This window comes from Esox lucius, chromosome 2, assembly GCF_011004845.1.
Source record: "Esox lucius isolate fEsoLuc1 chromosome 2, fEsoLuc1.pri, whole genome shotgun sequence".
NCBI lineage: Eukaryota > Metazoa > Chordata > Actinopteri > Esociformes > Esocidae > Esox > Esox lucius.
The window spans coordinates 4,653,846-4,679,501 of record NC_047570.1 but is presented as its reverse complement, the minus strand read 5'-3'; the positions used below and the strand labels follow the sequence as shown (position 1 = coordinate 4,679,501).

General features: G+C 42.2%; 1 protein-coding gene across 3 annotated transcripts in view; it reads left to right on the top strand.

Annotated features, from left to right (window-relative positions):
• The window catches only part of bbox1 (butyrobetaine (gamma), 2-oxoglutarate dioxygenase (gamma-butyrobetaine hydroxylase) 1), a 41,213-nt gene that overhangs the window by 13,576 nt on the left and 1,981 nt on the right, over window positions 1-25,656 (top strand). For all 3 annotated transcript variants that reach the window (XM_013131490.4, XM_020055144.2, XM_013131492.3), the window contains 3 exons: window positions 14,376-14,574; window positions 24,986-25,091; window positions 25,457-25,653. In XM_013131490.4, coding sequence (XP_012986944.1) covers window positions 14,376-14,574; window positions 24,986-25,091; window positions 25,457-25,653 — 502 coding nt within the window. The remainder of the gene's footprint in view (window positions 1-14,375; window positions 14,575-24,985; window positions 25,092-25,456; window positions 25,654-25,656) is intronic.

The window sequence follows — 25,656 nt, the reverse complement described above, 5'->3', positions numbered from 1 at the left end:
CTACTTGCTTCATACCGGGTCCTCCAGCTCCGCTATCCGATCAACGTCTATATATGCTACATTAGCAGAGAAAAATCGGTCAAGGCAGGAACATCATAAAGACATGTTTATTACTGATAATTGGACACACGGTAGGTCTAAAATAATCTAAGTAATAGTTGATTTTTGATTGTAATGATAAACACATATGAAATCGTACACTGAGCCTTTGCCTACATAAAAAAGTATCTTGAACGACTGACTCGGTTTTATCGTTCAATTGAACGGTTGTTTCGTTCATTTAAACGGCCGCCAGCGGAGTTCTAAGCCGACCACTGACTTCCAGAGTAGCCTACTTTCCGTCCAACAGCTTTTAATTTGTCGTTCTCAAAGAAAAGTTGATCAAGAAAGTAACATTGTAAATACATATAATACAGATAATGGGACGCATCGCCTACAGTAGTTAATGTAGTATTTGATTTTTGATTGTAATGATAATGATTGATTGTAATGATAAACTGATCCGAGTGCTAGGGTCACAATACATTCGGGGCTTAGCCCACCTTCCCGCCCCGACCGGGACAGAAAGTACATGGTTTTGAATGTACATGCGGAAAATGTCGATGTACATGATAGCGGCCTACATGTCTACATTGTCATAATGCGCGGTCGGAATGATAGATGAATAGATCAGTGGCTATTTTTTTATTCTATTTTTTTTGGTCCGTTTGAGATCGGGGCAACTCATAAAAGACCCGTGGCTATAGCCCCGGACTAACGACGTAAAACTTCCATCACTAATGCAGAACCCAGGAACCCCACTCTGGTATGTCACTGCCAAGCGTGCCGCACAAGCCCTGAAAAGTGAAGCCAAAACGTCTCGATCGCCCCCTGGTGAGTGGTCCCAGTATAGGTCATAAACCCCGCCCTCCCCATGTTATTCAATGGGACGCGAGACCAACTAAACAATTAAATTACCCTTCAAATATCTTTTTTCCGAAGCTGGTTTCTATCATTTACTGTAGTTTGTATCACGCTAATGTAAATTCAAGAGTTTGTTTTTAAAATAAGTTGGTTTTTAGTTAGTTATTTAATGCTCTAAAAACGGTGGTGTGACGTCGTGATTCACAGCTGTGATTGACAGCTATCTGAGCCGATGAGCCACTGAAGCACCATCAGGCTTTTTTCGCGATCTTCGGAGGACTGAGGAAATTGGAGCTTTACATTTAATGTCTAAATTTCTATAATTGATATAATTTCACATGGACATAATGGGTTGTTCTGCAGTACATTGTGCTAATCGATCTGGCATTTCCAATCGATCTTTGAATTTTTTTCGGTAAATTAAATGTATAAGCTATTTAATTAGTAAATAAATGTAATGGGCTAGCTAACGTTAGCTAAAAGACAACAAGCCTCGTTAATAGCCATGTTAATAGCTAGCAGGTGATCATTAGCTAGAAGTTACCAATTATTTTTGTATTAGGCCTATTCTAAATGAAGGTTAAACATGATGTAAGTTAGGCTATAACATATCGTCTAGGTTTAACAAGCAAAGGTTGTACTGTACTTGGACTTGCGATTGATTACGGTATGCGCATTCTGCGAGGGAGAGTGAGGGCGGGGCACAGGGGTGGGGCCGTTGATTTCGCGGCTTTACGGCTTTACTTCCTGCTCGCTACTGCGCATAACTACTGCGCAGAACTGGTCCCAAGATCGCTATCTGCGCAGAAGCAAGTCCAAGATGTCAGCGCCGTATCGGGACACTGGCGGCTTCAGTTTTCACCAATGGAAAAGAGCGAAAGGCCGTCGTCCATTTTTTTTACAGTCTATGGTCACTGCAGATACTTGTTCTGTAGCGAAAATAACGTCCTAGACCCAAATTACTTGAACTGGGCTCGACCAATTCTATTTGATTTTATGTCTATATTTTGACATGTTACTTGAATGTGAAGTTGAAATGTTATGATAAGCTTAATGACAAATGATCACTTACTGCAACCCTTCCACAGTGACATGTTGGTGTCTCCATCTAGGACTTTTCCACTCAGATCTCCCTAATGATGCCAGCGATTTGCTGGTCAGTGGGAGAAATATCTGTCACACTTTGGCCACCTCCTGTAGTTTGGACACTGGTTAGGAGTGCAGCAAATTGATTTCTCTCGTCCACCTTGATTTATCTCTGACCACTTTATTTTATTTACAACATTTACGTACATTGCAGAGTATTTATGACTGGTTGTCGGGCTACTTGATCACTTTTGAAAAAGGACATGTTTTTACATTCTATATTAGATAATATTATTTGAGGTTCACATTATGGTAAATGTATTTTCTTGTAAGTTTTTCCTTGCTTCCTGTATCGACTGAAATTACATAGTCAATTTGGATACCTTATAGTGGTAATTGTAGGCGTTCATTAGGCTGAGATCTTAAGCTGGTTCACGGACACAGAAGTATAGTATGGGTCTGATTTATCAATGGAAGCTTGAGTATGTGTTGCGTACCCCAGTTTGATAAATCCCAATCATTTTGTGCTCATGCAAATCATAGGATTTCCTCATATGCCAGAATTGAGTTAGAAACGTACGCAGGACTGATATATGAGGCCCCTGGGGACTGCGAAGGCCATAGCATATGATATACATAATTTTTATACTCATCAAACCATTCAGTGACCCCTCATGCACTGCAGATGGGGGCATTGTCAGCGTGGAAGTGACCCAATATTGAAACCTCTTTCAAAGTCACTAAAATCCATTCTTCTTGCCATTTTAATATAAAATCGAGGTCAAGTGGGCCTGCTCAGCATTTTTATACATGCCACAGAACATGATTGGATGTTAGTTTTTCTGAGAAAACAATTCTTTTTAAGTAGGTTTGCGCTTGCAATGCAGCTTTTGTTGCTCGTCAATTCATGATGCTTCAATTGACAATGTTAATAACGCTAATTCCAGACAGGGACAGAGGTGAATAATTGTCTGTTGTGAAAAATACTCCATGGGCCTTCAAGAATAACTCAGGGTAAACGTAATTTCACCCAAATATGAATCAAAGTCAAACTATTCCTTAAACACCAGAATGGGTAGCTACCTCGAGTCCAGAGTCCTGTACTTGAGTTGTATAACAATGCCGTCCGAGACCTGTATTTGTTTCAGCTTTGAAAATCTCTGCATATTCACACAACAGTTTTTGGAGACCTCTACAACTGAAGTAGAGCATGGGGGAGAAAGGAAGAGAAAGAGACAGAGCCAGATGGCCATCAGTTGCCTGCCAGCCACAGGAGCCGCAGCTTCACGTTTCCTCGTCTGGAAAAGCCACGAATCAGACGAGTAAGGGGAAAAATTGAGTTGGATTATATATGCAGACACACACACAAAAACATTGACATACAAATGTGTGTGCACACTGCCATCAAACAGACAGATTTCACATACATACGCAAGAATAAAAAACAGATGCATTCTTTTACACATACGTACAAGCACAGACACAAGCTCCCTCAAGCGCACGCATGCCCAGCGCCTGACATTTTATCTCAGTTCAGCCCAGCTGGAAACTATGCAAAAGTGAGGGAGAGTAATCTCTAATTGGCCTGGTGTACTGCTAGACGTTCCAGGATATCAGAGCAGTGATTTTGCATTTGGTGAGAAAGTGAACGTTGAGCAGTAAACACCAATAACAGCAAGGAACATTTTAGGTCCGTCTGTACCATCCCAGCCTGTGCCGACTGTCCACCAGCCTCACCCTTTTTTTCAACTATTAAAATTTGTAAAGTCAATTTTGCAATTATGGCTTTGCCTCATCGCAGCAACTCCCCCTGAGCTTGGGAGAGTTGAAGATGGTGACTTCACCTCCGCATCTTGGCGTGAAACCATTCTGCTTGTTGTCAAGCCGCTCGCTCAACCTGTAAGTCACTACAGCTTTGCTGCTGCTACACACACACAAACACAAGTCAGAACCAGAATTTGACATTGTCTTTCCTGTGTGTTCCTCCTGCTTCAGCCTCTCTGTGACCGTCCTTTCTTCGTCTCTGACACCTGTACTGCTATCCTCTGCGAACCTTTGGTTTTTTTAACAAAGAAGTCCAAATGGATTTGTATTGGTCTTTTAGACATTGTTTGGTTAGGCATACTGTAGATCAATACGCAAGCTTGGGTACAGATTGTATGTGAAGGAGACACCTTTCAGGCAATGTGATTCCCACATTCTGGTCCCAATTCCATTCACATGGGGGCAGTAACAGAGCTAATCTCTTGCTGAAAACAATGCAAACTAGCTAGCCTTTTTAGCTTTCCACACAACAGATTTATAAAAAAATTCACATTTTTATACTTACCGGTGTAATCTATAACATTATTTAACTTCCCAGGTTGATATTCTGATTTAATGATTTCATTTCAAAATCAGCTAACAAAAATAGAATGTCTTCAGAGGAAAAAAGGACATGGTAAGCAAGTTGGCTACAGTGGTTCTTCCATTTTTATTATCAACAAAATACCTTTTGTGTGGATTGTTGTTGGGTGTACTGTTCAAACAGTGGCTGATATTACACTGGGCTATTATATAGCCTAAACAACCAGATTAGATTTAAACCAAACATCAATACCCCCACATTTCTATAAGGAATGATATGGGATGTTCACATTTTTCAGGTGACACAAAAGTACATAGATCAATTGATAATACTACAATGCACCTTTATGACAAAAAAGAACATGCAAATGTGTTCCACACCTTCTGTCTCTCTAAAGTCCAGATCGACTCATACTCCATCGCCCAGTCACTGGCAGTCCCTCTCTTCTCTCTATTCTCCCCTTTCTCCAGTTCTTTCTCAGATCCTCTGTCTTTTCTCTATCAATATGTTTTTGCCCTCAAGGATTAAATGTGTTTATTGATTCAAAACATAGTTCATTCCAACATTTGTGAAGGTAAATACCGATCTTGGATCAGTTGTTTCGGTGAAGAGGTCAGCGGTAATGTTTGCTAGACATGACATGCTCACCAGGCAAAGTTTTTCCCCCAACTAATTTGGGGGAAGGCATGCTTGGTCGAAACTCCTCATTTGATACACCTCTACTGCTTACTCTATCCTGTATGACAGCCAAAACCACAAGGGATCTGCCCCTGAAACACCCTCCCACCTCAAGCCAATAACTTGTGTGTGGGTGTCTATGGACTGATTTCATAGGAGTACTTGTAACATTAGAATATTGGAAGGAATTAGCAATGAGCTTTAAGACCAGACAGCTTTTATCTTTTTCCTTCATAAAATATTTGTTATTGACCCTTTGAACTATACCACCAGAGAACATTGTTTTAGAGATTACATCATGGAAGGATATGTAAAGTACCAGTTAAGAGTATCATTGTATCTCAGTGAGTCATTGTTAAAGCTTAAAATGCTCAGGATCATTCCCCATGGTGCCATAGCAAGCTGCAGCATATTCCTACATAAGACCACTAGAGTCAGAGAGACTCCATATGTTATTTTACTCAGAGCAAAATCCCACCAGTACATTGACGATGCAAAAACAAATATGTTCATCATGTTAGTTGATGCAGAGGCAGGATTTTAGACATCTAACTAGGGTTGTATCTCCTCAGTTTATTTTCGAATAAGTAATAAAAATAACTTTCGTACTAAAGATGGATTAGTATGAAGGTACGCTAATGTTCTTTCTCCAAAATAAATCCCAGTTAGCTAGGACAGCTTGTGGGCAGAACCATTATTAGACACATTGCTTTGGTTTTCTCCATTTAGAGATTTTCCACTGGAAGAATGATGGTTCACATACATTGCACAGGGTTTATTGGGTCCACATAAGAAAATATGTTGGCATGTTTTGGCTTCAATGCCATCATCAGAGCGAATAAGTCACATACAAATTCAAAAGGTAAGTATAAAATTAGCAGGAACAACAGCTGATAATAATCAGTGGTTAATAATATAGTATTGTTATCTGTGGTTCTTTTGAACTTGGCATGATGTGTTACAACATGCCCATTTGGTTAAGACCAAACGAGAAGACCAGTTTCTGACCTCTATGAAAAGGCTGGATCCTCCCAATTTACTCTCTAATGATTTTCTAATCATCATCAATGAATGTGGTTGGAATTTCGCTCAGATATCCATTTATCAAAATATGTAAAAAAAAGAAAAAAAAAAAGAAAAGGAACCAGGCAAGCCTAGTTCTGCCGCCCCGCCATTAGAAGGAATGAATGTTGTTGACCAAGCTGGATTCGATCCACGGTTTATTACATGAAAGACTGCGTCTTTATCCCCTACGCTAAATAAACAGTGGGTGTAGGTGCACATGATACGTGTTGAGATGTGGAGTCTGTTCACTTGCATTGTAAAACCAATTAGTTGAAATTCCATGGTTCCCTACATTAGTTAACATCCAGACAAATCAGGTATAACAGGATCACTACACTACATTCAACACGTTCAATTAGAGTGTACTATAGATGGCTAGGTAATAGCTATACAGTAACTATAATGAAAACAATGACTCGATTAACTCCATATCTGCTTCCTTTCTTTAGAAAACAAATAAACAGTTCAATAGCTAACCACTACACCAAGTAAACTTCGCTATGTAAATCGAAAACGAGAGCATTATAAACAAATCCTAATGTCTAATTTGTTTGATCTGTGGCAAGGATCAGACCCCGGTCACCAATGTGACAGTCTGCATCTCTAACCATTACACTATGTTGGGGATGGCTGGCTAATAGCTGTACAGTGGAATAGCTAACCACTACGCCATTTGAACTACACCATGTAAATCAAAAACGAGCAATATGTTCGTCGGCGGTGCAATATAACACAAAGTTCTAGTCTATCCTTAACAAATCCCAATGCCACATTTGTTTGGTCCATGGCAATGATTGAACCCCAGTCACCTGAGTGACAGTCTGTGTCTCTAACCACTACACTATTTAACAATGGGTAGTCAGTCAGGTAAGAGGCATTCGCATTTTTTGGCAGGCTCTGCTGATGCGGTCCGACCAAAAGACTATCTGTCCCATGGCAAAATTGCTGCACATTTTCTATAGAACTGCAACATTTAGGACCCCACAGTTGTGCAACCATTTAAGTCACTATTGCGCAGTACCTTTATATTTAATTAATTTAGCAGATGCTCTTATCCAGAGCCACAGTATTGAGTGTATACATTTTTGTTCTGGCCCCCAAGGGAATCAAACATACAGATATGCTTACTTTGCTGTCCATGTTGGTGATTTGTGTGTGTATGTTTGTGCAGTTGGATAAACATTTTGACTTAAGTTCCTGTTAGGAACCCCAAAGAGCATTTTCCTCCTTTCCTTTTTTTTTAAATCCTGGGACCTATGAGTCGATTGCCAGGTTATAAAACTTACTAGCTAACCTAGCTTCATTACTTGGTATCAAAGGTTCATCATGGTTGGTTAACATTAACACAGTTTCTAAAATACCTGACTAGCTATATATACAGTGCAGACCATAAGTATCATGTTTTTCTGGATCAAAAAGGGTCTTAGTTTGTGGACATGGTGAGGGGCATGGTCAGGGGAGTGGCCATAGACGACGTTGGCCTGTCACCTGACAGAATTTATGAATTTTAGAGGCCCCTCCCTATCGTGATAATGTTTGAGACTTTACTTCACATTTCTCCAAGGAGATTTTTTTGTAATTTTAGAACAAATTTCATGCACTTCTAACAATTTTCCCATGGACCTCAGAACAATGGCACCACATAGATTGCTCATACATTCAGCCTTTTAGTAGTTTTTCAATTGCATTATTGTTGCATCAAAATTTTCTGACAGTAGTGAATCAATCTAACAGTTAACAATTTAACATAACGGAAAATAAATAAGAAAGCTTGTAGGGGGTACTATAATACTGAGTAGTCCACCTCCTTTTCCCCACACCAACATCTCGGACAAACAGCTAACTAGTACAAGAACCTTTGGAAACTCTGCAATGTCATCCTCAATGTCTATCGAGACAATGAAAAACATGGTCAAGTATTGCTCAGTCTCGGACTGCCAGTTGCCCTCAATCTGTATATTGCAAATTCCTTCCAATATTCTAATGTTACAAGTACTCCTATGAAATCCGTCCATAGACACCTGTATTTAATAGTGCAAGCTTTTGTCATCTACCAAAACAAAATACTAGATACCTGCTAAAAACAAACGGCATGCACCCATTTTTGTTGAATGAACCGTTTCTGCGAGGGCTGTCACGGTTCTGTTTAACTGCCAGTATAGCTGAGAAATCTACTGAATTCCCCTGCATTGTTTTTTAGGGAGTTTCATTTTAGCAAGAACAATGATTTCTTTACAACGCTGCGATATTTGGGATTGCACATTTAAAGTAAAGAACTGATAGTTATGGATGTTTGCAATTATCAATCAGTCTGCAAAGCTATCAAGTGAACGATCACCTTCAAATTTCAAAAATCACTATTGCAAAATGTTGATATATTGGAATAAGTTAAGGGTACAAGACCTGTGTATCTTTCAGAGAGTGAGTGGGAAAATAAACTACTTATCCCATGAAACAGTGTGTTCTGTAGTGTCCAATCACCAACTAAATACAAGTTACCTGGCCTATCTCCTCAGAGTGCGCACGCAAACACTCGGGAAGCTACTAACTAGCATAACTTTGGTAACTAGCAGTGGTTATTTTGAGCCAGATCCTGCTGGAACCGGATTCACTTTGCACCGTAAACATTCCACTAGAAGCAATCGGAGTTCATAAAGTTGCTTATTCCTGCAGCCTCATGTAGCCTCAGCACTGCCTGACAAGATTGTGAAAGTTTTAGCTTTTAGTTGTCTGCAATTTGCACTACCAATGTGCCTTATTTGCGTTGATTTGCCAACCGGATCCATGTCTTTCATCCACCCCAATGTGTCCCGGGATCTCTCTATTTACAAATTAAGCACTGGTAACTTGATATATAGTTATGTATATACAATACACAGCCATGGGTCAGTGTTTAGTACCAGGATGTAATCATCACTATGGAGTAATTGCTAATCGTTTTATCGGTTTCCCAACAACGAAGCTAAGAACTGTCAGTGAATCAGACTGATAAGATAAATAGCTAGGTACCTAGCTAAATGTACAATAACATTATACTTCAGCACTAGTTACGACAATGTAGCTACATACCTAACATTAGCTACTAGGCTACTGGCTGCTTGTAGTTGGCCATCCTCAAATCCACCGCACAAAATTTGCTGAATTAGTTACCACTTTGGTTAGCTCTGAAGATAATTAATAGCTATAGCAGTGCCACTAAGGCTTGTGGTTAGTGTAGGTTTTGGGCTCTTAGAAAAACACAACTGAAGGTTAAACACAAATTACCATTTACAACATTTACAACCGATTGCCACAACATGGTCATAGGAATTGTTTCACCATCTTGACAAAGAACAGAATGTCTACGTTGTACAGTAATATAGCAGTCCTTAATATTTAATATCTCTATGGCTCAAAACAGTGGATAACTTCACTTTCCAAGTCTATAGCCACCACACCATGTTGTCATCGGGGTGGGCGTGAACTTTAATCTCAACAAGATATGTGAAGATAGGTAGCTTGGCTAGCTGGCCCATTTTAGTCAGTGGACTTCAGCATTGTAGATATTTATCATTAAGGAAAATTCTGTGATCATGTTTTTTTTTGCAAAGAAAGGTACAAGGAACATGGGAGAGGAAATTTGAGGTTTCACTTGTTTTCATATTGTAATCCAGAGTTGTGTAAACTACACTGCTCAAAAAAATCATCACAGTATAACACCAAGTCAATTAAACTTCAGGGATATCAATCTGTCCCGTTAGGAAGCAAAAGCAATTGTGAATCAATGTCACCTCTTTTGGTGCAAATACAAGTGACAACAGGTGCACTGGAGAGGCAACCATCAAGACAACCCCCCAAAGGGAATAATTTTAAAGGTTGTGGTCACAGACAATTGCTCTCACTTTTTCCTTCCTGATTGATTCTTCTCTAGTTTTGCATTTTGCTAGTGTCCTTGTCACTACTGGTAGCATGAGGCGGTACCTGCAGCCCATTCAGGTTGCACAGGTAGTCCAGCTACTCCACGATGGCACATCCATACATGCCATTGTAAGAAGGTTTGGTGTGACTCCCAGTACAGTCTCAAGAGCATGGAGGAGATACCAGGAGATCTGGGCTGTTACACAAGGAGAGCTGGACATGGCCGTAGAAGGGCATCAACTCAGCAGTAGCTCCTTTGTGCGAGGAGGAACAGGAGCAGCACAGCCAGAGCCCTACAAAATGAACTCCAACAGGCTACTGGTGGGCATGTTTCTGATCAAACTGTCAGAAACAGACTCCATGAGGGTGTCATGAGGGCCCGACATTCTCTTGTTTACATAGTTTTTTAGGCCTAATAAAGGACTTTGAATTGCCCCTCGAGTGGGAAATGTGCTATACAAATAAACTTGCTATGCCTTACACAATTGTTTGTTAATATTAGATGGCTACTTACTCATTTGAGAGCTGTCCAATGGATCCCTCATGCCTAGAACGTCTTTTCCAGTTTATTTTTGGAATGTAAAAAAGTTCCCCAGGAGTTATGAGTGGGGCGGAATCCAGATGATCAACCACACATCTTGGAACAATTTCAGCTTCAGGGACAAAGTCATTCAACATGGGCATCAATAGTTCCCATTAATTGCAACAAAGCATTCTGTTTCAGTTGGCATTAGATTGAACGACCCACAACTACCCCACCAATCTCTGGATATTCTGGGCAAGGGTTGGGGATTAACTTGTTCACTATTGCCCCCCTCAGCTGCTGCCGAGCTTGTATTCGGTCAATTCATCCTCTGTGTATTCTGGTTTGAACAAGTAAGGCTCTATCCCCCAAGAAAAGTATTCTTCCTGGCTGGATTCTGAGTCAGACATGATATATAAGTATTTTCCTTTCTTTCTCAAGCAAATAAAGTTTCACTGTCCGAGGTGAATATCTACGATGAAATAGGAAACTTGCTTTCTAGTTGGCCAATGCTAACTTTTGTTGACTGTGACGTATACACTTCCTCTTCCTGAAAGAACCTGAGATACAATTGTGAACAAAACTTACCAGTAAACACAGGAAATACCAGTTTATTTGAAAATGTGATTTATATTGCAAAAATTATAACTTTATTCGAGGTAAACAACACCTCTAGTCTTAGTTGTAAGTTTTTTGGAGTAGTTTTCTGCTTGAAATGCAGCTTTTTTAAAGTGGGATGCACCATTTCCATTCATGAATATGGACGATACTAATAATGCTAATTACAGACTGGGACAGAATAATGGATTGTTTTGAATGTATCAATCAATCAAATGTATTTATAAAGCCCTTTTTACATCAGCAGTTGTGGCAAATTGCTTTTACAAAACAAAACACACAGCCTTAAACCCCAAGGAGCAAACAACAATAGTGTTGAATTTAAGTGGCTAGGAAGAAACCTATAGATGAACCAGGCTCAGAGGGGTGACCAGTCCTCTTTCTGGCTTTGCCGGGTGAACATTTTAAGAGTAGAAATTGTAATAATTAATAAATGCATGTGGGCATTTACAGTCCAGAGTGTATCTAAACCTGTTCCAGGTCGGAAGCATGACCAGATGGACAAGGACAGGGACGACGTGGGGGGTCAGCAGAGTGGCAGCTGAAATCGTCAGGTATCATCTTGATCTGCAACACAACCAGGAGGACTTTAGACAGGGACAGCAATGAATCTTTCAAGCCAGGTACTCCGGAGGTTTGGGCCAAGACCTCATGTCTTCCTAAGTTTAAAACAGGGCAGGAGACAGGGAAAATTTTGAGTAGTCCACCTACTGGAGAAGGACAACTGACTCTACTCCCCCGGCACAATAATACAGCAGCATAAGACCTTGGGGCTGAGACACAGGGGTCCGGTGACACTGTGGCCGTCTCTGGGGGAGGCCTCAGACAGGGCCCAACAGGCAGGAAATCAATCCACCCACATTGCCAAGCATCAACCAAAGGGACACCCACCAACCGCAACCACCCTGAATCAAGGCCGAGTATTGCCAGCAGAGTACAGCCCAATCGCACAATGTGTGCAACAGAGAGACAACAACAAGCCAGTGACGCCGCCCCCGAAAGGCATTGGAGGGAGGGCATCCCAGTGGCGATGAGAGCCCACCTGGCAAGACAGCAAGGGTGGAGAGTATCAAGTCTTTCTGATCACCTTCACACGCCTGTGCTACACTCAATCATAGACCATGCTAAATAGATGAGCCTTTAGTAGACACTTGAAAGTTTGCATTGAGTCTGCATTTCTAACCTTAATTGGCAAATAATTCCACAGTAGTGGAGATCTATGAGCGAAAGCCCTGCCTCCGGCTGTTTGTTTAGAAATTCTAGGTACAGTTAGAAGGCCAGCATCTTCCAATCTAAGGTTACGTATAGGTATGTATGTCTGGATCATTTCAGCGAGGTAAGTAGATGCAAGTCCATATATTGATTTATAGGTTAACAATAAAACCTTAAAATCAGCCATAACCCTAATAGGCAGCCAGTGTAAAGAGGCTAGTATTGGAATGTGTTAAATTTTTTTGTTCTAGTTAGGATTCTAGCAGCCGTGTGCAGCACTAATTGAAGTTTATTTATTGATTTGTCAGGGTAACTGGAAAGTAGAGCATTGCAGTAATCTAGTCTAGAAGTAACAAAAGCATGGATTAGACTTTCTGCATCAGTTTTTGATAGAAAGTTTCTGATTCTTGTTCCAAAGATGAAAATAAGCAACTCTTGAGTTCTATTTTATATGTTCATCAAAGGTGAGGTCAGGGTCGATGCCGAGGTTTTTTAGTGCAGTTTTTTGGGATACGAAAAATATCTGAAACACATGCTTTCAAAATAGCTAATTTTGGGGCTTCTCCATGCTTCATCGAAATATATAACTGTGTCACCAGCAAAAGAGTGAAAATTTACATTGTGATTCCGGATTACATTACCCAGAGGCAGCATATATAGTAAGAACAATAATGGGCCCAAAACCGAGCCTTGAGGAACACCAAAACATACCTTTGATTTGTCAGAGAATATGCCATCCACACATACGAACTGATATTTTTCAGATAAGATTTAAACCAGGCTAGAACATGTCCACGTAGCCCAATATTGGTTTCCAGTCTCTCTAAGAGAAGGGTTAGTGCTACTTTTTCTATAATGTCAAAAGTAGCACTAAGATCAAGAAGCAACAGGACGGATGCAGAGCCTTTGTCTGAGGCCATTAGAAGGTCATTTGTTACCTTCACGAGTGCAGTCTCAGTACTATGATGGAGTCTGAAACTGGACTGGAGCATTGCATAAATGTTATTTGTCTTCAGAAAGGCATTCAGATGGGAAACACATTTTCAATATTGGCTATTCTTAGTGAGTTTGGTACACATCAATTTTACCTGTATTTAACCGGCTAAAAAAGCTATTTACAGCCATCACCTGGGAACAATTAGGGTTAACTGTCTTGCTCAAGTGCTAAATGACAGGGTGTTAGCTTCAGTAGCAATAAGGCTACTCTGTCCTGAGACCATTAGGCTACTCTGTTCTGAGACAGCTAAACATACATGATCTACAAACACTAAGAGAGACCGGAGCTGTTCCCATCCCCTTTGATGATTTTTCCAGTAGAGCTACTTGGATATTAAAGAAAACCTTTGAAAACAGATGTTTTATGAGATGTTTTGAGCACACACACCATTTGTGCTCGGCAGCTGTGTCTTCACTGCATAGCCTGTATGAAAAGATCACTTTAAGCCAGGTAAGTGCAGAGCATAGCAGTGGGTGGATATTTCCACTGCTGTCAGCAAAGACATGTAGACTTCTTACTCCTTTCTCTCAATTAACCCTCCTGCTCATTGAGTATTCCAACCATATTGAGCTGACCTAATTCCCTCCTGTCCCTCAGAGGAAATGGTCAATTGACATTGACATATTATGTACAGATAGTAAATATACTGTCTATTGACAGGTTGTTGTGTTTGTCTGTGTGGTTGTTTAGTTATGACAACATAAGCTGTCCATGGCCAATTCAAGACATTCAGTCATTGCAAAGAGCCGATAGTGTCAAGTTGTCCTCCTTGATAGAAAAGTGCCAAAATGTGCATCGCAACAGCTTCAAGTTGTGTTCTCTTAGCCTTAGAAAAATTCTGACCTAGCAAAATCCAGAAATTTTCCGGGCTTTAAAAAACAATGGTTCAAGGATTTCAAGTTGGAGGATTTTCCTTCTTGTTACTCAACTTTGAGCTGGGAACCTGAAAGCCCTGGTAACTTTTTACAATTCAAGATGGTATACTATTCTATGCAGGATAGTACAATGATTTGCCTTTACTGAAGTATGTATATATCCTTTGCTCTCAGAGCGTGTTTACTGGGGCTCAGAGCTGCAGATTCCAACGGCCAGCTTTGAGGAGGTCCTCCGTGATGACAAGGCCGCCCTGGCATGGCTGCTGGCTCTACGTCGCACGGGCATTGTCTGCCTGAAAGGGGCGCCAGTTGAGCAGGGCCAGGTGACTCGCCTTAGCCAGAGGATTGGATACCTTCGACTGACGTTCTATGGGTAAGAAACCATTCCATCCATTTTTGCATCACCATCTTCAGCCAAACTGAAGTTATATTATTCACAAAGGTTTATTTATTAAACTTTGCCACTTTGTTAGATTTTCCGATTGATTTCATTCTTTAGAATTTTTTTATTCAGAAAGCAGTCACATACACTGATCAGCCATAACATTATGACCACTGACAGGTGAAGTGAAAAACACTGATAATCTCGTTATCATGGCACCTGTCAGTGGGTGGGATATATTAGGCAACAAGTGAACATTCTGTCCTCAAAGTTGATGTATTAGAAGCAGGAAAAATGGGCAAGCATTAGGATTTGAGCGAATTTGACAAGGGCTAAACTGTGATGGCTAGACGACTGGGTCAGAGCATCTCTAAAACTGCAGCCCTTGTGTGGTTTTCCCGGTCTGCAATGGTCAGTACCTATGAAAAGGTCCGAGGAAGAAAAAGTGGTGAACTGGCGACAGGGTCATGGGCTGCCAAGGCTCATTGATGCACGTGGAGAGTGAAGGCTGGCCTGTGTGGTCTGATCCAACAGACGAGCTACTGTATCTCAAATTGCTGTCAGGGTGCCCATGCTGACCCCTGTCCATTGCCAAAAGCGCCTACAATGGGCACATGAGCATCAGAACTGGATCACGGAGCAATGGAAGAAGGTGGCCTGGTCTGATGAATCACGTTTTCTTTCAGCAGGAAAATGCGGCCTGCCACAAAGCCAAAATGATTCAGAACACACCAGTTGAGGTGTTGACTTGGCCTCCAAAATCCCCAGATCTCAGTCCAATTGAACATCTGTGGGATGTGCTGGACAAACAGGTCCGAACAGGACGATCGGACCTGTTTACAGGACTTAAAGGATCTGCTGCTTCCGACTTGGTTCCAGATACCACAGCACACCTTCAAAGGTCTAGTGGAGTCCATGCCTCGACGGGTCAGGGCTGTTTTGGTGGCAAAAGGGGGACCTACACAATATTAGGCAGGTGGTCATAATGTCATGCCTGATCGTTGAATCTTTATAAGAGTATTGTTACTATCAACTATATGTTAAGGATATGCAACCTAATTGAGTGTTGGGAGGCCTCTGTCCATCTCGATCTGTGATGATCTTGGTTCAGTGATGCTGAACCAAGGGAGCGACTAGGAGGCCAAGTCCAGATCAAGTTGACCATGAAACATAACTCAGGTAGGAACAAGCATCCCACCACAGCCGGTGGACTACCTCATGTTGGTGGTAGCTGACAGCACAAGACATTTCATGAAAGAAGCTGCAGTGTTAATGCCTTCCACATGTTGCCTCAACCAACAACCCCTAGAGACCCAACAAAATAGACGGGCATACATTTGCATATATTTGAGCGCAGAGACTCAGAGTAAAGATGGGACCTAGTATAGTTGACATACTATTTAGCGTGTTTCCGTTGGGACTTTAATCAGTTGCAGTGGCAACATTAGCACGTTGAAGTTGGGATGTGTGGAAAATGGCACAGTGGCAAACATTTGGAGGGTCTACTCTTTGCTGAAGATGTAAGTATTTTTGCCACAGGGCTTTTATTTTTGCTTGAGTTTTAAAGGCAGGGTGTATAGAATATACAGAAAAATGACAGAATATACAGAAAAGCTCTTTTCACTTTTGTGTCCCTTACTGTCCCTTAATTGGGTTGCTTTTGAAGAGTTATGGGTAAGTTAATTATTGGCTGATACAATTGCCAATGTTCTTATAGCACAGTTGGTCAATGTTGATACCGATGTTTTGTCATTTCTGTACCTGTGTACTCTAGCATAAATTTGATAAAATGTTGCTTCTAATTTCAAATGCAAATTCTGTCATAGTAAAGCTATTTATCTATATATTTTAATAACAAGACGTATGTCTACTAATGTATATGTAATAAATAAATTTATAAATTATTTGATAATAAATTCATTTGTAAATGTACATTAACCAATGCCTTAATTTAAGTGTAACAATTAAGGTATTAGACCTCAACAAAACTGCAACTGAGAATTTTTTTTATTCAAAAACATATACAAAAATTACTGGAGCATATTGGACACCTATTAAGGCTGAAGCACAATTGGCCTGAAACAAATAAGCCACATTTAAAGCAATCAGTCATTAAAAACGAACACATTTTGCCTATAATTGTCTGATACCAATATATCAGTGCATTCCTAGTTCTTGGTGTACTTTAGGTTTCTTTTTTAAGGAATGTTTCCGCCTAGATTCATATTTAGGGGCAATAAACTTGCCTTGAGTTGTTGAAGCCCCATGGAGTAATTTTTCAAAACAAGCAATTATTAAACTTTGTCCAAGCCTAGTTTTGCCATTTTTCGCAATCGAAACAAGCAATTGGGACTGCAAAAGAAGCCCAAACCAAGCAACTTGGTGCTGCGGACGAAGCCCCCAAAAAGCTTAAGTTGGTGACCTATTTAAGAGAGACAGCTGCTCTGATGGGGACGAGTACCTGATGTTGAAGTACTGTTAAAATTTTTCAATGAAGTTTTGATGTAACTTTATTGACAACCTGTTACAACCACTTTGCATTTGCTAGGCACTGTGTTTATTGCAAAAAGCATGGAGAAAAGAAAGAAAACAAGATAACTGCCAGACACAAAAAATTTGCCAAGCATGTACACAAGTTCATCACCACAGATCCTTGAGCTTTCTGTTTTCATCATATGTAATGTTATCAAGAGGATAACAGCCCATGCCACTCTAGCCAAATTCCTTGGATGTGGCCACAAGAGAGAACTTGATGGAAGATCAAGTAATGCAGCAAAGTAGAGTTTGAATGTTGGAGAAAGTGACTTGTTCTACTGCCACACAGATTCAAGTTGTCCTTCAGACACAAGGTACCACAGTTTGAAACTAAATACCAAATATCTGTTTTCTAATGATCATTAACCTTTCAAGTTCATTATTCATTGCTTCCAAAGGAAAGGCCAGGTCACTAGTGGAATGCTGCATTTTTGTTAACTTGGCCTCTGTATGTGATGACAGTTCCACCAAAATGAATTGTCAGATGTATTTAATTTTGATTAATGTGCCCAATAGCAAGCTGACCATGTCTTACTACCGGAGTTTAATTTTGTCCTTCGGCAACCTGTACTGAGCTGTCACGGGTCATTCTCTAATGTGCCGCTCGACTTTGCACCCCAGCTAGGATAACCCTCCGTGGGAGGTGTGAGCTCCAGGGAATTTTATGCCCTGGCTATGGACGGTTAACCTGCATGGGGAACGGTCAGGATTAGGTGTCCAGGTGAGCACCACAAATTCGGTGGCAATTCCAGCGAATAGAACACAAACTTTTAGGAGTAGTAGGTGCAGAGACAAAAGTATCTTGGCACAATTAGCAGTTTTATTAATACTTGCAAGGAGAGATCATTGTTACAAGGTAAATCATGAGACATCTCTGAGGGCAGTTGGAAATACAGTGGGGAGAACATGTACAGTGGGGCAAAAAAGTATTTTGTCAGCCACCAATTGTGCAAGTTCTCCCACTTAAAAAGATGAAAGGCCTGTAATTTTCATCATAGGTACACTTCAACTATGAGAGACAAAATGAGAAAAAAAATTCCAGAAAATCACATTGTAGGATTTCTTATGAATTTATTGGTAAATAAATAGTATTTGGTCAATAAAAAAAGTTAATCTCAATACTTTGTTATATACCCTTTGTTAGCAATGACAGAGGTCAAACATTTTCTATAAGTCTTCACAAGGTTTTCACACACTGTTGCTGATATTTTGACCCATTCCTCCATGCAGATCTCCTCTAGAGCAGTGATGTTTTGGGGCTGTCACTGGGCAACACAGACTTTCAACTCCCTCCAAAGATTTTCTATGGGGTTGAGATCTGGTGACTGGCTAGGCCACTCCAGGACCTTGAAATGCTTCTTATGAAGCCACTCCTTCGTTGCCCGGACGGTGTGTTTTGGATCATTGTCATGCTGAAAGACCCAGCCACGTTTCATCTTCAATGCCCTTGCTGATGGAAGGAGGTTTTCACTCATAATCTCACGATACATGGCCCCATTCATTCTTTCCTTTACACGAATCAGTCGTCCTTGTCCCTTTGCAGAAAAACAGCCCCAAAGCATAATGTTTCCACCCCCATGCTTCACAGTAGGTATGGTGTTCTTTGGATGCAACTCAGCATTCTTTCTCCTCCAAACACGACGAGTTAAGTTTTTACCAAAAAGTTATATTTTGGTTTCATCTGACCATATGACATTCTCCCAATCCTCTTCTGGACCATCCAAATGCTCTAGCAAACCTCAGACGGGCCTGGACATGTACTGGCTTAAGCAGGGGGACACGTCTGGCACTGCAGGATTTGAGTCCCTGGCTGCGTATTGTGTTACTGATGGTAGCCTTTGTTACTTTGGTCCCAGCTCTCTGCAGGTCATTCACTAGGTGTGGTTCTGGGATTTTTGCTCACCGTTCTTGTGATCATTTTGACCCCACGGGGTGAGATCTTGCGTGGAGCCCCGGATCGAGGGAGATTATCAGTGGTCTTGTATGTGTTCCATTTTCTTATAATTGCTCCCACAGTTGATTTCTTCACACCAAGCTGCTTATCTAATGCAGATTCAGTCTTCCCAGCCTGGTGCAGGTCTACAATTTTGTTTCTGGTGTCCTTTGACAGCTCTTTGGTCTTGGCCATAGTGGAGTTTGGAGTGTGACTGTTTGAGGTTGTGGACAGGTGTCTTTTATACTGATAACAAGTTCAAACAGGTACCATTAATACAGGTAACGAGTGGAGGATAGAGGAGCCTCTTAAAGAAGTTACAGGTCTTTGAGAGCCAGAAATCTTGCTTGTTTGTAGGTGACCAAATACTTATTTTACCGAGGAATTAATCAATAAATTCATTAAAAATTCTACAATGTGATTTTCTGGATTTTTCTCATTTTGTCTCTCATAGTTGAAGTGTAACTATGATGAAAATTACAGGCCTTTCTCATCTTTTTAAGTGGGAGAACTTGCACAATTGGTGGCTGACTAAATACTTTTTTGCTCCACTGTATTTGATACACTGCCGATTTTGCTGGTTTTCCCACTTAAAAAACATGAGGAAGTCTTTCATTTTTTATCATAAGTACTCTTCAACTATGAGTGATGGAATCTAAAACAGAAACCCAGAAAATTCACAATCACATTTGGTACAGAAACCTTTGTTTGCAATTACAGAGACCATACGTTTCCTGTAGTTCTTGACCAGGTTTGCACACACTGCAGCAGGGATTTTGGCCCACTCCTCCATACAGACCTCCAGATTCTTTAGGTTTCGGGGCTGTCGCTGGGCAATATGGACTTTCAGCTCCCTTCAAAGATTTCCTATTGGGTTCAGGTCTGGAGACTGGCTAGGCCACTCCAGGACCTTGAGATGCTTCTTACGGAGCTACTTCTTAGTTGCCCTGGATGTGTGTTTCGGGTCGTTGTCATGCTGGAAGACTCAGCCACGACCCATCTTCAATGCTCTTACTGAGGGAAGGAGGTTGTTGGCCAAGATCTCGCGTAACATGGCCTCATCCATCCTCCCCTCAATACGGAGCAGTCTTTCTGTACCCTTTGCAGAAAAGCATCTCCAAAGAATGATGTTTCCACCTCCATGCTTCACGGTTGGGATGATGGTATTCTTGGGGTTGTACTCATCCTTCTTCCTCCAAACACGGCAAGTGGAGTTTAGACCAAAAAGCTCTATTTTTGTCTCATCAGCCCACATGACCTTCTCCCATTCCTCATCTGGATCATCCAGATGGTCATTGGCAAACTTCAAACAGGCCTGGACATGCGCTGGCTTGAGCAGATGGACGTTGTGTGCGCTGCAGGATTTTAATCCATGACGGCGTAGTGTGTTACTAATACCATACCATACCATCTTCTTCCGCTTATCCGGGGCCGGGTCGCGGGGGCAGCAGTCTAAGCAGGGATGCCCAGACTTCCCTCTCCCCAGACACTTCCTCTAGCTCTTCCGGGGGGACACCGAGGCGTTCCCAGGCCATAGTCCCTCCAGCGTGTCCTAGGTCTTCCCCGGGGTCTCCTCCCGGTGGGACGGGACCGGAACACCTTCCCAGGAAGGCGTTCCGGAGGCATCCGAAAAAGATGCCCAAGCCACCTCAGCTGACCCCTCTCGATGTGGAGGAGCAGCGGCTCTACTCTGAGCTCCTCCCGGGTGACCGAGCTTCTCACCCTATCTCTAAGGGATCGCCCGGCCACCCTGCGGAGAAAGCTCATTTCGGCCGCCTGTATCCGGGATCTTGTCCTTTCGGTCATGACCCAAAGCTCATGACCATAGGTGAGAGTAGGAACGTAGATTGACTGGTAAATCGAGAGCTTCGCCTTGCGGCTCAGCTCTTTCTTTACCACGACAGACCGATACATCGACTGCATTACTGCAGAAGCTGCACCGATCCGTCTGTCAATCTCCCGTTCCATCCTTCCCTCACTCGTGAACAAGACCCCTAAATACTTAAACTCCTCCACTTGAGGCAGGCACTCTCCACCAACCTGAAGTGGGCAAGCCACCCTTTTCCGACTGAGGACCATGGCCTCGGATTTGGAGGTACTGATTTTCATCCCCACCGCTTCACACTCGGCTGCAAACCGTCCCAGCGCATGCTGAAGGTCCTGGTTAGAAGGGGCCAACACAACAACATCATCTGCAAAGAGCAGAGACGAAATTGTGTGGTCCCCAAACCTGACACCCTCCGGCCCCTGGCTGCGCCTAGAAATTCTGTCCATAAAAATTACGAACAGAACCGGTGACAAATGGCAGCCCTGCCGGAGTCCAACATGCACTGGGAACAAGTCTGACTTACTGCCGGCAATGCGGACCAAGCTCCTGCTTCGGTTGTACAGGGACCTGACAGCCCTTAGCAAAGGACCCAGGACCCCATATTCCCCAAGCACCCTCCACAAGATGCCGCGAGGGACACAGTCAAATGCCTTCTCCAAATCCACAAAACACATGTGGATTGGTTGGGCAAACTCCCATGAACCCTCCAACACCCCGTAGAGGGTATAGAGCTGGTCCAGTGTTCCACGGCCCGGACGAAAACCACACTGTTCCTCCTGAATCCGAGGTTCTACTATCGGCCGTATTCTCCTCTCCAGAACCCTGGCATAGACTTTCCCGGGGAGGCTGAGAAGTGTGATCCCCCTATAGTTGGAACACACCCTCCGGTCCCCCTTCTTAAAAAGAGGGACCACCACCCCGGTCTGCCATCCCAGAGGCACTGTCCCCGACCGTCACGCGATGTTGCACAGGCGTGTCAACCAAGACAGCCCCACAACATCCAGAGACTTGAGGTACTCAGGGCGGATCTCATCCACCCCCGGTGCCTTGCCACCGAGGAGTTTCTTGACCACCTCAGTGACTTCAGCCCGGGTGATGGACGAGTCCACCTCTGAGCCCTCATCCTCTGCTTCCTCAATGGAAGAAGTGACAGCGGGATTGAGGAGATCCTCGAAGTACTCCTTCCACCGCCCGACGACATCCTCAGTTGAGGTCAACAGCTGCCCACCTCTACTGTAAACAGCGTTGGTAGGGCACTGTTTCCCTCTCCTGAGGCGCCGGATGGTTTGCCAGAATCTCTTCGAGGCCAGCCGATAGTCCTTCTCCATGGCCTCACCGAACTCCTCCCAGGCCCGAGTTTTTACTAATGTGTTACTAATGGTTTTCTAATAATTGCGCCAACAGTTGTTGCCTTCTCACCAAGCTGCTTGCCCATTGTCCTGTAGCCCATCCCAGCCTTGTGCAGGTCTACAATCCCTGATGTCCTTACACAGCTCTTTGGTCTTGGCCATTGTGGAGAGGTTGGAGTCTGTTTGAATGAGTGTGTGGACAGGTGTCTTTTATAGAGGTAACGAGTTCAAACAGGTGCAGTTAATACAGGTAATGAGTGGAGAACAGGAGGGCTTCTTAAAGAAAAACTAACCGGTCTGTGAGAGCCGGAATTCTTACTGGTTGGTAGGTGATCAAATACTTATGTGATGGAATAAAATGCAAATTATTTATTTAAAAATCATACAATGATTTGTACCTATGATAAAAAATTACAGACCTCTACATGCTTTGTAAGTAGGAAAACCTGCAAAATCAGCAGTGTATCAAATACTTGTTCTCCCCACTGTATAATATAATTAACGAATAACAGAGGCTGTGTGTGGTGGTTATAAAAAAATACCCTGCTCATAAAATACCCTGCTCAAAATAATGAAGGGAACAAGTAATCATCACAGTAACACCAAGTCACTTAAACTTCAGGGATATCAATCTGTCCAGTTAGGAAGCATAAGGGTTTGTGAATCAGAATCACCTGTTTTGGTGCAAATGAAAATGACAACAGGTGCACTAGAGAGGCAACAGGAACACAACCCCCAAAAAGGAATGCATTTGCAGATGGTGGCCACACAGAAATACTCTCTCTATCATGGTTTAGAGTAGGCAGGACACAAGGCACAGAGCGAGTGTAGGGAAACATCCTTTTATTTTGAAGTATAAAACAACAAAAGGAGAGGCAAATCGTGAACTGAGCCACAACACACAAACACGACTGGCACAAACAATGATCCACAACACAGCAATCCAAAAGGGCAACTTAAATAGGGTCCCCAATTAGAGGCAATGCAGGGCAGCTGCCTCTAATTGGGAACAATAAAAAAATGCAGCACAGAGATGCCTAGAGGCACCTCTGCACGCTGGCCCTGGGTGTGACCCCGAGGTGCATAGAGATGCATAGAGGACCCCTGCCAAGACAGGACCTAACACTTTCCTTCCTGACTGATTCTTCTCTAGTTTCGTGTTTTGCTAGTGTCCTTGTCACTACTGGTAGCATGAGACAGTACCTGCAGCCCATTCAAGTAGTTCAGCTCCTCCAGGATGGCACATCCATACATGCCGTCACAAGACAGTTTGCTGTGTCTCCCAGTACAGTCTCAAGAGCATGTAGGACATACCTGGAGACGGGCCGTTACACAAGGAGAGATGGACAGGGCTGTAGAAGAGCATTAACCCAGCAGCAGGACTGCTATCTGCTCCTTTGGGCAAGGAGGAACAAGAGGAGCACTGCCAGTGCCCTACAAAATGACCTTTAGCGGTCTACTGATATGCATGCTTCTGACCCAACTGTCAGAAACAGGCTCCATGAGGGCCCGGCATTCTCTAGTAGGATCTGTGCTCCCAACCCAGCACCGTGCAGCTCAATTGGCGGTCTGAGACGTGATCCCCCTGGACAACATCCTTTGCCAAATCAGGAGCATACCCAGACATTGTCGGGAGTGCATACAGGCACGTGGGGGCCATACACACTTCTGAGTCACATTATGAGTAGCCATGATGAAATTCATGTGAGTTGGAACAGCCTGGGATTTCAACTGTTTAATAGATTTTCGGTGGTGAATCTGAATCCAGCCCTCCATCAGTTGGTGATTTTGGTTTCCATTGACAGTGGTTATGTCATTTGGTTCTCAATAAATGACACAATGTACAGTAAAGATTTTGATCTTTAATATATTTCCTTCATCAAGACCCAATTTGTGATTTAAGTGTTCCCCTTAATTTTTTGGAGCAGTGTAGTTTGCATAGTGCCAGTTTGCATAGTGCCAAATTCTGAAAGCTGTTTTGTCAGTGTGCAGTTGAAAACAATTTATGCAACCCATTAATTAATTTAATAAAGTGTTTTTTAGTTCTGCTTACAAAGCAGCTTTTGTTTTTGGGTACACACAATTAAGGATTTTGGACAAAGATAATAAAGCTAATTCCCGGCTGGGAAAGAGTTGAATTATAGGTTGTCGAGAAAAATGACTTTATGGGCCTTCAAGAACAACTCAGGGTGAGTGTTATTTCACCCAAATATGAATCTAGGTCGCACTATCACTAAGTGTAGACTGAAATGATTAACTACGTGAATAGTTTTGTAGTAGTATTTGAGTACCTGCTTGGGGATCTTTTTGGGTCATTTATTGGTTAACTTTTGGCTTACTTATAGGTACCAGTGCCTGTTTGGAATACTTTGGAGTTGAGTTGGTTTCTTTTGTTTACTTTTTGTAATTTCTTGGAGTATTTTTAGGTAAGTTGGGTAATACTACAACCAATTGTTATCAGTTCACCATCTTGTCTCCTTAAAATATACCTGGTTTTAGTTAAGTTTAGTTTAAGTTTATTATAAACATTTAATATTTTTTAAATGTTTTAATATAAAACTGCCACATCTTATATTGTTTATGAGTAATGGCTCGCCGCTAAGAATGAGTAACTTTTACCATGTCCTATTGCACTTCTACATTTTGAAGATGTTTCCTTACAGAATGGCTTGGTCATTAGTGCCCAGCACATTTGAGAGTAGACATTTAATTCTCATTAATAATGACCTATTGGCACTTTTCTAACTCTTTCTATAGGCATACATGGCAAGTACAGGACAAACCCCAGGCCAACAACGTGGCCTACACCTCTGGCAAACTCAGTCTCCACACTGACTACCCAGCATTACATTACCCACCTGGAGTAAGTAGACATGATGACACTAATCCTTTTTTTTTTACCACGATTGGTCAGACATGTGAGTCACAGACACACACAACCATGGTTTCCTGACTTGTCATGACAAAAAAAAAATCCCTGTACACGTCAACAAAATCTTACCCATAAGCCTATAAAAGCATTTAAAAATGTAGGCTTTGCAAAAAAAAGCTAGAATTGTCACTGTTTCATGTAGTATCAGGACATTTCGATGAAGTTTGGCTCTGAAAGGTGAGGAACCAACCATACACACATACAAGCAGTTTACAGCACCCAATAGGCTTATATCCTTACATATTGTAAGATGCAAGTATTATGTCTGTGCTGAAATCCTGTATGACTGTTTGCAGGTGCAGTTCCTGCATTGCCTAAGCCAGGCCAATGAAGGTGGGGACAGTGAAGTGGTGGACGGCTTCCACATGGCAGAGCGACTGAGAAGAGAAGACCCAGAGGCCTTCAGGACCCTTACTTCGCTTCGCGTGGACTTCACCGACACTGGGGCAGACTACTGCGACTTCATGGTGCAGTCCAAGAACCACATAATTGAGTA